At 43.5% G+C, this 16,509-nt stretch overlaps 2 protein-coding genes across 4 annotated transcripts in view; one reads left to right on the top strand and one right to left on the bottom strand.

Moving 5' to 3' along the window:
- Positions 1-12,507, top strand: part of LOC125977537 (plexin-A2) — a 55,593-nt gene extending 43,086 nt beyond the window's left edge. The window contains exons 18-32 of the mRNA XM_049734107.1: positions 730-972; positions 2,137-2,280; positions 2,901-3,135; positions 3,366-3,508; positions 4,263-4,531; positions 5,764-5,830; positions 6,144-6,290; positions 7,140-7,299; positions 7,646-7,749; positions 7,939-8,035; positions 8,299-8,498; positions 8,669-8,838; positions 9,044-9,256; positions 9,599-9,749; positions 10,178-12,507. Of these exons, the coding sequence (XP_049590064.1) occupies positions 730-972; positions 2,137-2,280; positions 2,901-3,135; positions 3,366-3,508; positions 4,263-4,531; positions 5,764-5,830; positions 6,144-6,290; positions 7,140-7,299; positions 7,646-7,749; positions 7,939-8,035; positions 8,299-8,498; positions 8,669-8,838; positions 9,044-9,256; positions 9,599-9,749; positions 10,178-10,273 (2,439 nt within the window). The 3' untranslated portion in view covers positions 10,274-12,507. The remainder of the gene's footprint in view (positions 1-729; positions 973-2,136; positions 2,281-2,900; positions 3,136-3,365; positions 3,509-4,262; positions 4,532-5,763; positions 5,831-6,143; positions 6,291-7,139; positions 7,300-7,645; positions 7,750-7,938; positions 8,036-8,298; positions 8,499-8,668; positions 8,839-9,043; positions 9,257-9,598; positions 9,750-10,177) is intronic.
- Positions 1-16,509, bottom strand: part of LOC125977544 (olfactory receptor class A-like protein 1) — a 93,765-nt gene that overhangs the window by 62,373 nt on the left and 14,883 nt on the right. The gene's annotated exons all lie outside the window — the stretch shown is intronic.

Raw genomic sequence — 16,509 nt, 5'->3', positions numbered from 1 at the left:
CATTGAATAATTGGTGATGAGGTAGTCCTCAGTGTAGTCCAGTTTTCATCATGACCCCCCCCCCTCCAGACACATGATGAGACAAATCTAAGTGAAGCTGCTAAACTGCGCTATAATATGTCCAGACAGTGCTCCGCTCCGAGCCAATTAAATGGTGTGTTAATGATGCTTGCCCGGGATTTGAGCTGCTAAATTAAAACTGCATGTTTGACAGAAGCGCTGGCAGCACTGCGATCTGAGCGAGGCTTATAGTCGACCTTTGACACATATCGACTGGCTAGAAAGAGGGTCGCAGACGAATTTAATGAGGGTGGCGGTTCTATCGTAAATATCTCTACAACACAGCACGCCCGACGAAAAAAAAAAAGGCTTTGAAATAAAACGACGGCAACTCCAAACCGTTTGGTGTGAAAGCTGAGATAACAATTGGGGAGGGAAAAAAAAAAAAATGCTTTGACATTTATAATTCAGTTGAAACTTTAAGGTCAAATAGATTTTGAGTAGTTTAATGGGGAAAATAATGAGTTAGCGATAAGAATATCCGTGACGGACATCTTTCTGAAAGCAGTTATCAGCATTTGGACAATGACGCTTCTGCCAGATAAGCGTGAATGAAGAGATCAAAACAGTTGCTTGGAAGTCACCTTGAAGACGCACACATGCTAATATGATGCAATACAATATATTGCTCAAGACTAACTTCAAGAAATGGATCTGCTTCATGCGCAGGTGTGCAAAGTGCTGAACACGACCACCATCAGCTGCTTCGCTCCGTCGCTGCAGTTGGAATACGACGGCGGCCAAGCGGAGAACGTCAAGCACGTGGATGAGTTTGGCTTTGTTTTCAACAACGTTCAAGCACTGCTCACCTACAGCAACAGCAGCTTCGTCTACTACCCCAACCCCTACTTGGAGCCCCTCAGTCTGTCTGGTATCCTGGAGCAGAAACCGGGCTCGCCCATCATTCTAAAAGTGCGTATTGATCTGGTCATTTGATGGTGGTGAAATTCAGAGTTGGTTATGTTTTGGGTTAGGGTTGGGTCAGAGTTGGAGTGAAAACTGGGGTTAAAGGGTAAGCGTTTAAATTTTAAGGTCAGAGGTTTAGTGATTTGCAGTGATTACACAGGAATTAAAAATAGACTTTGTGTTTAGGGATATTAGATGTTTACGTATATGCTTACAAGTATGTAAGGGTTTTGTGTGTTTTTAAATCTACTGCACCAAAAACACAATTTAATCCACAAACCAACTTTGACATTATTTTATCCATTGTGCTATTCCATCCGTCGATCAACCAGGTTGCTTGGTAACTGCAGAGTTAGTAATATATAATCAAAATTGTCCTTGGGTTAGTCTTATATTTTCAATTTCGATCTTTATGCCACTAAATTTACCAGGCACGCTGTAGACGTGGACTACCCGGATATATCCACAATAGAGAAGTTAAAACATCCTGAATTGAAAATAAAAGTAACAATATGGTCATCAACAAAAAAAAGTCTGCAATGAAAATATTGATCAGTTGAGTGCTTTTCCCATCACTGATGACAGTAAAGGCCTAAAAATGCATTATGTTGCTAGACGATCAAAGTGTCCTTTTAAGGATCAATACGCCTAATCCCATTAAATCATCTTGCATTGGTGTTTCAGGCTCACAACATAATTGTCTGCTTTCTCTGGATCACACATCTCTCACAAAAAAGTGTCTTAGACCAATAGCAGCTGGTCATTCTTAATTGGCTTGCAGTATTTTTTGTTTCTTAATGTCATGAATTCATATTCATCATGTACTAAACCTATTTAGATTTATCTAGAAATATAGACTTTTAAGGATCTTTAAGGATCCAGGGAACACCTTGTCCAATCTGGAGATATTTTCCAAGCTGAATAGAATTAGCGGAAATTTCCATTGTAAACATTTATTTAAAATCGGAACATCGTGAACGACATTCAATTAAAGGGGTCTTTCATTTTGCACAATAGGTTTGGAAGAATTATAAATACATTCTCATCCGCAATGATCATTTGTATGCTAATGCAATTCAACAGTAATCAAATTAGCAGCACTGCTGCACAGTGAGAAAAATCTTGGTGCTGTTCAGCAATTTTCTCATTTCTCTCTTTTGGATGACGCAGGGTCGTAACTTGGTGCCGTCGGCGTCGGGAGGCGCCCGGCTGAACTACACGGTGCTGATCGGGGACACGCCCTGCTCCCTGACGGTGTCCGACACCCAGTTGCTCTGCGAGCCGCCAAACCTCACCGGCCAGCACAAAGTCCTGGTCAGTCTTAACATGTCATTACTTGTGGGTCAGTGCGCATTTGTCATGTCGGTGAGTGAGTTTGGGTCAGCAAAAGGCTTTGTCGCTTGTCATTGTGTGTCATTTATGGTCCACTTGCCAACCAATTGCAACAGCACTTTGCCCTGCAGAATTATTGACAGGCGTCCTTGCACAAATTGGGGAAGAGGCTTGAAAACCACAAGAGCAAGAAAACAAATCTCCAGAGACTTAAAAGTTTTCTAAAGACTACAAGGCCACAGGCTAAAGAAACTATACATGGCTGGATTCTATTTCTCCTGCAAGACAGCATCTTAAATTTTTTGTTTCAGAGGGGATTTTTTTTAAAGTTGATAGTCAATAAAGAATCCAAGCACGCCCATAGAGGAGACGGTTCTTACGACCAAGTGGTTGCAAAGCGGAAAAAACAATAAAACCTCAGCATTATTATGCTGTTGAAGCCTTTTTTCTGGACTTTTTTTTATTGCTATTCATAATTCACTCCACGTCTGAGGCTCTGGGTTTAACTGAAGACATTTGATGGACAAGCAGTGCCATGTTTGCGCCAAATATCTCTTCTCCAACTATGAGGGGAAAAAGCTATTCTATATTTTCTTGTCCAGGTCCAAGTGGGAGGACTTCACATCTCTCCAGGAGAAGTCCACATCAGCTCTGACAGCCTTCTCACGCTGCCCGCCATCATGAGCATCACTGCAGGAGGCGGGCTGCTTCTTGTGGTGGTGGTCATCGTACTGCTCGCCTACAGGCGGAAGTCGCACGAGAACGACTTGACACTAAAGCGGCTGCAGTTGCAAATGGACAACCTGGAGTCTCGAGTGGCTCTGGAGTGCAAGGAGGGTGAGGAATGCAAACTAAACGCGACAATGGCACCAAAACCCTGACTCTTAGGAAAGTAGTCATTTGTCAAGCATGATACATTTGGATTACGAGACTGACATTTTTATCTGCTGCTGAGTTGGGTTGTTACCAAGAGTCTTTTACAGGGGCTTGTGATTGTCTAGCATGATGTCATCATGATATACAGTTGGATTCCCGAAATACTGACGGTATTTCTATGCTTTGCGAAGCCTTCGCAGAGTTGCAGACAGACATCAACGAACTGACAAGCGACCTGGACCGGGCAGGCATTCCCTACCTGGACTACCGCACTTATGCTATGAGGGTTCTCTTCCCTGGCATTGACGATCACCCTGTGCTCAGAGACCTGGAGGTGAGATTCATCCAAGGTCACTCCCATGTCAACCTTAATTCACCGGTATACAATCGAGGAGACAGCTTGAGGCCTCGGCCGTTAAAGTGCTGTCAAACAGAGCGGCGTAAGCAAACGCGAGCTGGCGCTTGGCAGTTTGTCTTGGGTTTCTTTCATGTCGCAGCAGCTGGTGGAATTTGCAGCCTCACCGACTCTCGGCAGCGCAGTCGAATCATCCACCGCAACCGCCAATCCATCAAAACTTTTCAAAAGATACTTTTTGTAGATATTTTTAGACAGACTTGATACGTTTATCCCTTGTTCATGCATTTTGGGGGAAACACCAAGCCTGCATTTAGAAGATTTAGGATTAACAATGATTAATAAATCGGAGAGGTGTGATGGCCTTTTGCCCACAAGTGTCACAAGCTTCCAAACCAGTAGATGGCGCCGCATTAAAAAAAGCCCCATGTGTGAAATCAAGACACTAAATGGTGAAAAACCTCCACAATTGTCTATGGACATTCTTACACCTTTCCAGCAATTATCTTCAAGGATGTATCATCTCCAAATTCACCTCACAGGCTCTTGAAATTCTTAAGAGCACACAGGCACATCAAAACATCTCAACTGATTACAAACCACTCTTTTTACAGTCTCATGCAATATGTTGTCACCTTCCTGAGAGATTTACGTTGCGATTTATCTCTGAAAGGCTTCTGTAACCAATTCATGCTATTTCATCTAAAAAGGCGCGACGGGATGATGTGCGCAGGTGCCGGGGAGCGGACAGGCGAGTGTGGAGAAAGCCTTGAAGCAGTTTGCACAGCTGCTGAACAATAAAGTCTTCCTGCTCACATTCATTCGCACGCTGGAGATGCAACGCTCGTTCTCCATGCGGGACCGAGGCTACGTGGCCTCTCTCATCATGACGGCGCTGCAGGGGCGGCTGGAGTACGCCACCGATATTCTCAAACACCTGCTCTCAGACCTGATAGAACGCAATTTGGAAAGCAAGAACCACCCCAAGCTGCTGTTGCGAAGGTAAATCAGTCTACTGCATTTAAGGGGAAATAGCAAAATGGAATCGTGTGAACTGACATTTCTCATTTTATATTATTTCTTATTTTAAAAAACGGAATATTTAAGTGTTCCACCAATCATGACACATCGCTGACATATATTAACAAAGATATTGGGCCCTCCCAGGCCCCATTTTGTAGCCTATACCTGCTTCCGACTGGGGCAAATATTGAATTCTGAGTTTGTCAAACGACTGTTGTCCAATTTGTCCAACTCCCTGTTCAGTCTCTGACATCGGTCTTTGAGACTTTTCCATGTGTACTTTACATTTCACAATAGCTTAGTCATTAACATGGCTTCTCCGACTACTCTTGATCTTCCTTCGGAGCTGGTGGTCAGAAGTACTTAAAGTTGTTTTCACACCGAGGTCCTAAGTGTAAAAAATATAACATTTATACCATCTAGCACGTAAATTGCAGCTCTATAAGTATGCTATTCTAACGAGGGTCATCCTGGGACGGACTCATACATATTCTAAACACGCCTGTTTAAGCTCCACTTATTTTTTAGCATAGATCATTCATCATGCATTGTTCTTTGGAGTCTAGAGCCTTTCCATGCGCTTCTGATGGATGAGTAACTAGGTCAGGTTTAAGGCAGGCCTTCCACTTTTCAGATATGCCTAACCACCATTTCAGAACTCGAGATGTCGAGGCGCCTGAGCAGACAAGTGAAAGACAGTGACGGTTCCAGTGATGGAAAGAGTCAGGGAGGACTGGAACGGAATGACAACCTAATGGGGAAGAACGAGAACAGCGGCGGCAGAGTCCTTGTCAGTCTGGCTTATCTTCCATGTGCCACTCATGAAATATTCGTCCACTGCTTCCGCTGTCACCTTTCTTCACACCTCTTGGGCTATATCCAGATTGTTTTCCCAGCGGTGAGGCCGGTCTGCTGAATACTTAATAACTCATTTCTTCACCTCAGGGGCTCCGTCAATCTGAAGCGGAGCTCATTAAAAACAAGTAAACACAGCGTGCAAAGACATGTGGACACATGTTCAAGCAGCCAAGTGGCCACGCATGTCCGTCCTTTCAGCAGAGGATGTCATTCCATCCAACTCTTGCTCTTCCTCGGCCCAGCAAATGGATTAAGGATATTATTTTCATCCCACAGGCTCGGTTGGACACTGTCAGGTCCTTCTTGGTTGAGTTACAAAAAATGAATTGAAATGATCCCTTTTTGCTTTGCAGAACTGAGTCAGTGGCGGAGAAGATGCTGACAAACTGGTTTGCCTTCCTACTCCACAAATTTCTCAAGGTGATAAAACAATTCTCGTGCAACTAAGCAGGACACGTTCCTATCAGTGCTGTACGTTTATATTTCATATCCCAGGTTTCAAATTGGGCTCCGATACTTTTTAGTTTGAGAATGACTGGATTAGTGTTCAGTTCAAAACTGTTCAGTTTTCCCAGCAGTCAATATGTTGATGTCATGAATGGCTTAGTTTTCTTAGAAATCACAGGATTCAGTCCTTTTCGATGTTGAGAAGCTAATCATCTCACCTCACCTATTTCCTTTCCTTTTCTATCTCTTCTGCCTGTCCTCACACCCCTCCGTCCAAAACCAAAAGGAGTCTGCCGGAGAGCCCCTCTTCATGCTGTTCTGTGCCATCAAACAGCAAATGGAGAAGGGACCCATCGACGCAATTACCGGCGAAGCCCGCTACTCCCTCAGTGAAGACAAACTCATCCGCCAGCAGACGGAATATAAGACGCTGGTGAGTGACAAAGGCAAAACTAATTCACAGCTTAATTCAGATTTCTGTAGTTCACGTCCAGGTTTGTTTCCCTGCATGGAGTTGAGACACACCACGCAGACGGAATTTACAAAGAGTAGAAAGAAAGTCCAGAAGCACAACAAGAGCAGGCAAACGTCATAAAAGTGACAATGAAAACAGCTACTGCTTTTCATTTGAGTTTAATGCCAAGGTCAGCGAGACATTTCGATAAGAATTCAAAAAGTCTCCTATCTAGGTTGTGTGGGCTTTTCTTTCTCTCAAGAAATTAGTCATTGGCCAAAGCAAAAGGTCTGGGTTTGCATACTTACTAAATTGCAAATAATGACACAGAAAGTAAGGACTTGCGTCGAAAAGTCGGCCGGAACCCCGAAATAGGTCTTTTGAGATCCCGGACGAGCCCCCAAAAATCTGTTAGGTTCAAAATCAGCAAAAGGATCAGCAGAGAAAACCAGTAAGGCAGAATGAGGACGAAAGTGGTTCTGGCAGCTTGCTCGGTAATTCGGCAACAATGTTGAAACGCTCTGATGGCTTGCTTAATATGAGGCTACCTCTTTGGTCCATCAGTAGAACTAACTTTTCCCCAAGGTTCCTTAAAGTTTCCGCTGGCGACAGGATGACACCTCTGTGATCACGGTGTCAGGCAGTCGGAGAGTGTCTCATTACTTGTTTAAAGCCACTGGCAAAGCTGCGCAGCCACATCCCGGAGGTGTGAAATTACATTTCTGCCCCTTGAGATCTCCTCTATCGGGACACTCTGAAGAGGAGCGGCTAATGAAAAGGACTTAGCCGGGGAGTAATAGCCGCCTCTTTCTGCCCTGTCTCGGCCAGACGCTGAGCTGCGTGAACCCAGACAACGAGAACAGTCCAGAGATCGCCGTCAAGGTGCTCAACTGCGACACCATTAGCCAGGTGAAGGAGAAGATACTGGACGCCGTGTACAAGAACATGCCCTGCTCCCAACGACCCCGAGCAAATGACATGGACCTTGGTGAGAATCCTGGAAACTCGAAATTCCTCCACTAGCCCTTCTTGATGCACTCAGAAGGAAGCATTCATAGTTTCATAGTATTGGTGCAACTCTACATAGTGTATGGTTTGAGGTTCCATTTTAAAATGCACTAAATATAGGCACACACAAATACTACTGTACAGTTTGTATAGTCATTATTTTTTTTCAGAAGAAATGAAGCAACCTAGACACCATGTCGGTAGTTTTCGGTTATTGGCCAGAAAGCCGCGTTTCGACTTGACATACAAGTACAGCAACGATGGAGTCAATTGGTAGTTGTGAGACCACATCTGAATTTCTGAATTGATTTTCTCGGCACCCGCAGAGTGGCGTCAGGGCAGGACGGCACGCGTGGTTCTTCAAGATGAAGACATCACCACGAAGATCGAGGGCGACTGGAAAAGACTCAACACACTGCTCCACTACCAGGTGAAGAAAAAAAAAAACATTCCAATGGAACCAGCCTAAAGAATCTGTGCCCTGATTTAGACGTCTTAAGCATTTCTAAAGATTTTTTTCCTTACAGTAGGGGCTAAACAAGCCCATACACTCGTTATCATTTAACACCATGCCGAAACATAAATCAAAAGTAAAAAATCCCAACATTTGACTTTACAGGTGACAGATCGCTGCGTGGTGGCTTTGGTGCCCAAACAGATGTCGTTATTCAACATCCCGTGCTCGGCCAGCTTCCCGAGAAGTATCAGCAGATATGGTCAGTACTGTCAATCAATTACAAATACATTTCTACAATATAGTCATGCAGTATTTGTCCCTTCAAACAACATTGAACTGACAAGATGAAGCTATATTTTTAAAATCAACTGGCGGGTTTTGGTTGAAACTTTTGAATGGCGCAGAGTAAGAACTCCGACACGGTCAAATCGAGAAATCCCATCGCTATGACGACACGACAACAATGTCAATGAGACCATTCAGAGAACAAAATGTCAACTGTTGCTCCAAATGACCCTCCAGGCGTGGATATCCCCTTCCGCTCCACGCCCACCAGCCCTGACAGCCCACACTCCCGCGTGCCCATGCTGACCCCCGACTTGGAGAGCGGGGTCAAAGTTTGGCACTTGGTCAAGAACCACGAGCACGGAGACCAGAAGGAAGGCGAGAGAGGCAGCAAAATGGTGTCGGAGATTTACCTTACCAGGCTTCTGGCGACAAAGGCAAGTATCACAAATAATTTAATTAATTTAATATTTATTATTTTTTTTTCTTTATGTATGCATTTCTTAGACATTTTTAAATTCTATTTACCTTTTTCCATTATCTAGCAATATTATATTAATTCCCTCATTTTATTAACTTATTTCAACACAATGTTCACAACCTGCAGGGCACGCTGCAGAAATTTGTGGATGACCTATTTGAGACGCTGTTCAGCACCGTCTGCCGGGGCACAGCCCTGCCGCTCGCCATCAAATACATGTTCGACTTTCTGGACGAGCAGGCCGACAGACACGGCATCTACGACACGGATGTCCGCCACACTTGGAAGAGCAACTGGTGAGTGGAGTGTTTTTCAAGTGATCCTCTACTGGTAAATTACCAACAGCAGGAACACCTCTTAGGGCTTATTTACATTCAGAGAGGACAGCAATGCCTCGTTTGCCTGCTCACACTTTAAATAAATATTTAGATTCAAAACATCTCCGCAAAGCTCTACATAGATCCATATTTGTTCCACACTATTTCCTTTTTTTCCGTGCAGCCTTCCCCTACGCTTCTGGGTGAACGTGATCAAGAACCCGCAGTTTGTCTTCGACATTCATAAGAGCAGCATCACAGATGCCTGCCTGTCCGTGGTGGCCCAGACCTTCATGGACTCGTGCTCCACCTCCGAGCACCGTCTGGGCAAAGACTCCCCCTCCACCAAGTTGCTCTACGCCAAGGATATCCCGCACTACAAAAGCTGGGTAGAAAGGTAGGATTTTTTTTTCGATGTGTCAATGAACGGCTCTTAAAAGTGTGACACGTGCGATCGTTTACGCAATAGAGTCAAATTAAAAATGAATGTAAACATCTCAGCATTATGTTACTTATGAATAGCATTGCTTTTACGCATGTTGCAACATGCTCAACGATACTGTTAGCTTGATTCAATTAACGTGGTTGCCTGATATTAAAGTTCTAAAATGCGATGACCCGAACCTGTTTAAAAACACCAATTATCCCGCTCTAGCGCCTCCGATGTAAATCAGCCGCTACGGATGCGTGCTACTCGAAGGCTATGTCTGACCCAGAGAGTACACGTGTCCCCTTTTAGGTACTACGCCGACATCAACCGCCTGCCTGCCATCAGCGATCAGGACATGAATGCCTATCTGGCTGAGCAGGCGCGCCTCCACTCCAGCGAGTTCAATGCCCTCAGTGCACTCCACGAGATCTACAGCTACGTCAGCAAATACAGCCAGGAGGTGAGGACAGGACGCCGTCAAGTTGAAAAAACGGGACGATGAACTCACGCATCATTATGGCATCTAAGCTAACTTTTGACCACTGACCAGCCTTGGACTGAGTTGATGTAGTTACCTAAGCAGAAACTTTCCAGTCAGTCTCCATGGGAACTAGGCAGCTTGTAAGCGGGCAGACTGGCCGATGGTTGGTGCACTGTTGCCATTGGCTGGACACGATACTTGCTGCATGCATGTGTGCTCCCTGATAAGAATTGGCAAACATGTTCAATGTATTGAATATAAAAAAAAAGCATAAACATGCCAAATTATACAAATATAAACACCAATTTGGGATGTTGACAATGATGAAAGCAATGTTGGCTTAATTTTAGAACTGGCTAATCTTTTGGTTTGTGAGCTTGCTAACTGTGTGCCTGTGTGTGTATTAGATCACGGAGGCGCTGGAGCAGGACGAGCAGGCCCAGAAGCAGAAGTTGGCATATAAAGTGGAGCAGATCATCTCAGCCATGTCTGCCGAGAGCTGAGACGTACGCCGACATACGTACATACGCACACACGCCGACGCACACATGCCGTACACGCAGACACACAATACAAGCATATGCTGAGGTGGAGAGGAGGAGGTGGAAGAGGAGGAGTAACATGCGTGCAGTCAAACGTGCAGGCACATCATGTTTATGTCTGCCGGAGAGACTAATGTATGCAGGGATGCTTGCAAACTTTATGGACCTAGTGCAAATGACACACACGAAAACGTGCAAGAAAACACCCACGGACAGCAGATCATTCCAAAGCATGATGTTCAATGCCATTCTCTAAAAGTGTCCTGCTTCAAACTCCCGGGGAGCAGCCATCATGCTTCTTCTCAGAGACAACTCATCTCCAGAAGATCAACAAATAGAGGCGCTTTTGTTGACTAATAATAGCAGACTGTCGTGACCAAACGTACGCCTCAGCATCGCAGGCTGGACGCCACTTAAGCATTTTGCCAACAGCAGGTTCACGCTGTGTATATTACCAAATGTGGATTTCCATGCATCCATCTATTTTCTATACTACTTGTCTGCAGATTCTAATTTCACTCACCAGACTACACAATGAACTAACAGGTCACCAAATCAATCACAGGATACAAATAGTGACAGACTTCTAATGACGGTGTCGGTGAGAATCGAACCGGAAGTCAGGCATGTGAACCAAGACACCTTCACCATCACAATAACACCCATGGACGATTTAAATTCTTCCATGAGCCTTAGATGCATGTTTTTCAAATGAATGAGTACCCAGAGAAAATCAAAGTCATCATGCGACTTGTCATGAAATCTCGTGAGACCTTTATTCTCAATACCACATCGGCTCCCTCTAGTGGTATGAGAAGGAATCACTGCCCAAGTCCAGTTCAATTATGTTTAACTTTTAGGTTCAATACATTTGCATTTAATCATCACAACTGTTTGTTTTAAACATTCATTTAGGTACAATTGTTTTTACTTTAATGTGCAATGCATTTGAATGGAATTATCAAGTATATATATATATTTTAAATTCTCACGTATTTCAGCACAGTGTTAAGGAGCAAAGCCACGCAAGCATGCAAAGGCCAGAGCAGAGATTCAAACGAAAAACCATGCTAATCACAAATCGCTAATCACTGCCCTGCTGTATGACCCGCAAATGTAAATGTATCATTTTCTGTTTTCAGACTAGAAAAAGTGCAAACACGGGCCAGGCAAGCCAATTTCAGGAATATTCTCACAGTGAGATTTCACGTTCATATTACTCCATGTCCTTGCATAAAATACAGATAAATGACATAGCACTGGAAAAAATGGGTCATACAGTGATCTATAGCACACCAATTCAGTCATTGATAAGTGGAGAACAAATTGAACGGCAGGAAAAGGTGAAAATATTGACCCTGCAAGCTTCTACTGTTTTTTTTGTAACCGTCTCATCCGTCATTGTTTACATTCGACTCGAAATACATCAAGTGTGCGTGAGAAAACAACACCTGTCGCTCCTGTGAAGAAATATGGAAAGATTAATTTAAGTGTCGGTGGCTGTTGGACCGATAAATCCACTTTAATAAAAGTAACCCAGACAACAAAGCTCGTGAACGGAGCTAATTTTGGAGTCGTTTGCATGGCACAGAGCTCCCGCCGGATCTATGATGATGGATATCACGTGCTCATTAGCCGCTCGTTGTAAATTCGATGCGTTCTGCCGCCTGACTGCACTTCACTCGCTTCGCATCCCGCTGGTCTCCATCTTTAATTGTGTGATTCACTTTTTTTTTAATTTATTTGTACCCGACTGCTGGTGGTCATTTTTGCTGCTGTATTTATCGAGTGCCATAACGAAACTTATCACGAAGAAAGTGTCCGTTTCGGTTCACAATGCACCAAACTGTGACAATGACAAATGTCTCTGTGTGCTCCATCACGCTTGTCCGTGTGGAGGGCTTCTTTTATTTTTCTTGATCCCCACCGTCAATTTAAAAAAGATGAGAGGAGGAAAAAAAAAAAAAGAAAAAGCCTCCATTTCCTGTTAAATGTTGAAATATGACAAAGGACCCATGTGTTTTATGTGTGATTTGATAAGTTATAAATGTGTCGTGCAATAAACTGTCGGATGTGTTTTTTTAAACTATATATTATTGTATAAATATTGTACATAGAAAACACTCCTATTTTGCAAGCAAAAGATTCACTTTTTACTGTTGTTATAAATTAAACTGAACAGCTGAGGATCCTCATTCTTGCCTGCTTTCTTTTGTGTTCCCTTTCCAGAGACCTACCAAGAACTCATTAATAAAAAAGCAACATACTATAAAACAGAGGGAATTGAATGTCCACTCAGCTTCTCTGCTTAATTCAAAAGCCAATCTCAGTGCTGACACGCTTTATGTCTTACTATTTGAGTATCTCACTGGCGTGCGGATTCACTTGGGGAAAGGATAATTGAAGGTATAATGTGTCAGCTAGATTTGTTACATGTACACCAAATCTTACGCTGCCACTCTACTGAAATTACAACAGGGACATGAACGAGATAGTGGCTTATTTGGACTATCATGGTTTCTGGAAAGTCAATTGGAAGTCACCTCCTTTGAAGTAATGGAGAATGGATATTAACAAGGACAAATCCGTTGGAAGGTAGATTGTTTTTTTTTTTTTTACTCTAATCTTTTCGTGGAAGTGAAATTTCCTTGATGACTCGGGGGTAAGTAAATAAACAAACAGCAATTGTTTTTCAAATGTTAAGCGACACGGCTGCGAGTGACAGGAATTCATTCTGATGACAAACAACTCATGGCGCTTACGGTACGCCGCAGTGTCACAACAGAAGAGCCAAAGCTTGTAAAACAACAAAGAACTATCCTGGAGAAAATTATGAAATCCCTTTGAATTTTGGTCGTGATGAACAATTTCCTGGGGGAGAAAAGAATCATTTGCTATACTGTACTGTGACAATATTTGGTGTGGCATGTGAGCAGTGTATAAGGACTCCTCCGCATTTGCTATAAGGAATTCATTATTTATGTTTATCCCTGGAGGCAAACTGACTGAGTGGTTTGCGTGAGAATTCAGAAGTCCCAACCTGCGTGGCTGTAGATCCCGCAATGGAATTTTAACTTGGATCCACATTCCGTTGCACTTTCTCTGATTTTCCCAGACAGAAGGTTGGGAATATTCAGTTTCACAGAAGGAACAGAGAAATTTTCAGTTTACTTAAATGTAGCAATAATATTTACGAAATGGACTTTATATTCTCGGGAGTGCCTGTGTAAAACTAAACAAAGTAAATCTTCTATTAGCAGCCTATTTCGTTCAGACTTTTGCCGGACTGTGACATAACGTTGCAATTTATTTACCAACTACTACCACCAAATTGGGTTTCTGGGGGCCCAAGTCAATAAGGTGAGATGTACAAGGGCCACTAGGACCAAACACAACATCTTCTATTCAAGAACTTTCGCTTTCCTCCCGACGGGGTATAATCGGCCTTACGGAGAAAGCGTAGTGGACGTAGATGTGACACATAGCAGTGAAAGAAAGTACCATACTTCTTCAAATGGAGCCCAGGGGCAGCAAACACAATGAAAATAGCAGGGGCCCCAAAATTGAACCCTGTGGCGCACCATAGGACAGCGGGACTCAGATCATTCAAGCACAAACATAAAAAGTCCTGCCTGCCAAATACGATCAAAACCATTCTACCACTCGTGGCCACCCGGTGCTGCAAATGAGCCCACATGATTCGGCAGTCTACCATATCAAACGCTGTAGTCGGGCCCAACAAAACAAACCACACGGTCTCCAGTGAAAATTGGCCAAGAGGGATGGAGGACTATAGCAATTACATGGAGCCCACTACCAGCAGAAGGTGCTGTTGATTCAGTCTCAGCAAGTTTGCTGGCTAACGAAGCGGCGAATGCAAGTAAACATAAGGCCTTGAGGAGTTTTTATTGTGATCAGGACAACACAATTAATGTATAAACAGTCACTGACAAAGAAAACCTCCATCTTGTAAACACACATACACACCAGCTCTTTGTTTTGTCTCTCCTGTACAATTAAGCTTTACATTGCCTGAAGCTTTGCCCCAACGCATCCCGGAGGCTGCTCAGGTCTGCATGCATCAGCCTCCCTCCCGCTGCTCCAATTAAATATGCATGCTGCATTGTCAGGCTGCACACGATCAAACGGGCCGTACGCCGAGTAAGTGTTTGTTCTTGCCAAGGACAAGAGCCACATGTCCAAATAGGGAAATAAAAAATTCCCGACGGATCCACCCAACAACTCTCCGAGTGATCAGAATGCTGGCAATTTCCTGCCGGATCCATTTAAGAAGATAATCGACAATGATGCTTTATCGGCCCAAACACCTTTGCCCCTTTTGTCCGTTCCCATTAGGAAACTAATCGGTGACGTCGTGGCACTTTGTCTAGCAACGCTAATGTAGAAGTGCATGCAGATGCTCGAAATCCAATGCAGTTCATTCAAATAGGGATGGAGGGAAAGGGGTAAAGTGCATCTAGATGGTTGACTACTGCCATCCTGTGGGTAAAAATATAGCAAGCAGCTACATCATGGGCACAGCTGTTTACATTCCCAAGGAGGTTGTGTATCTTGTGCTTATAGTGAAGGGTCGCCCAGGTCCCAAGTACTGACATCCTCATGATTCACCTTGATGAAAGGAGCACTCGCTTTCCAAGTTTATGATTGCCTCACTTCCGTCCTCCGACCTGCGCACTAAAAGGGTCATCACCGCTTGTACCAGACAGAGAGGTAATGGTCACATTAGTCCCATGTCTCCTTGTCGACCCATTTCTCAGACACTCCGTCCTTCCCTCTGGAAATCACTTTAAGAAGCAGCCAATCAGGAAACTCTGTGGGATTTACAGCTCTTATTTTTTCTCGTGTGTCAAAAAAAAAAAAGCACACACGTGCATTGTTTGTTGGAATATATGAAACCAAATTAAAATGTTTATTTTGAGAAAGATAATCTAAAGTGTTCTGGGTGGTCAGGTCTTACTCTTCCCACCATAAAGAGCATGACATTTGGAGAGAGTGGCTGTTTTATAACTTCCTGTGGAAAGCTTCTGCCAAACGCTCGCAAATATTCCACCAGCAAAATGCGGAGCGCACACTTTGCTTACCAGATAAAATAGTTAAGATTTATAGGCGGAGCAAAGTTAGAGTTAGAGTCGCGACGATGCGGAAAAAGTCACTTGGGGACATACGCCGCGGGTTTTTCGCTCTTAAGAAGTCAGTCAGGTAGAGTTGACATTTAAAGCGGTTTAATAGTCTATAGTTTAGCTACTATCCTTTTAAAGTTACCCAATAAAAGTATCATTTTGCACTGCTTGAGGGCTTAGACATTTTATAGACTTTGGACAGCTTGACATGACCTTAAGAGTTTCTTATTGGATGTTTAAAAGAAACAGAAGTTTTTATTTTGTCATCAACAATTTGAAATTGTGACGGTATATAAAGCTGGGTCAATGGAGAGTAATGCTTCATTACCATGGCAACCAAGGGTGGAGCCACAGCACTGTGAGGAGATTGCCCACTGCACTACATGGTGCATGTATTAATGAATCTCAAAGTAATGGGACTAATTATGACATTTTAATTATTGCAGCTAATGATGGAGTGATGGATAGCATTATTCTAGGTTTCATATTTGCTCTGGCCTCCTTGAATGGAGGTTGCCTGTCTTCCCTTGTGCTTAGGTGGGATTCTTCCAGGTTACCTGGCTACCACCACGTTCCAGAAACATGCATATTAAGCACACCGTCTAAATTGTCCAGAGGTGTAAACAGTTGTTTGTCTATATGTGCCCTGTGATTGGCTGACACCCAGTCGAGGGCGTCCCCCATCTCTCGCCAAGTCAGCGATAGGATCCACAGAAATTACCCGTGACCAGAATGAGACGCGCAATAGGAAACTGATGATGTATGGAAAATTGATGTAGTTAACTGGTAAAGTGTTGTCATAAATCAATTTAATTAAAAGCAGAGCATAGTGGGTCCTCACAATTCAAAGAATTACACCCAGGAATTTAAAGAACAAAAACCCTCAAGCCCAAAACCAAACCTTCTCTTTTCTTTGTTGGCAAAATCATGACAACATCATTTGAAAAGACATCTGACAAGCTATTATTCTCTTAGAGGGAAAACTAAACCGAAAGCCAAAGAAATCCTGACTCCCGCGACTGTTTGTTTTTGGATCCTAACGGTCAGCTGTAATCG

This window comes from Syngnathus scovelli, chromosome 11 (assembly GCF_024217435.2).
Source record: "Syngnathus scovelli strain Florida chromosome 11, RoL_Ssco_1.2, whole genome shotgun sequence".
Taxonomy (NCBI): Eukaryota; Metazoa; Chordata; class Actinopteri; order Syngnathiformes; family Syngnathidae; genus Syngnathus; species Syngnathus scovelli.
Note: the sequence above shows the minus strand (reverse complement) of the source record. Positions and strands in the feature narration are given on the sequence as shown.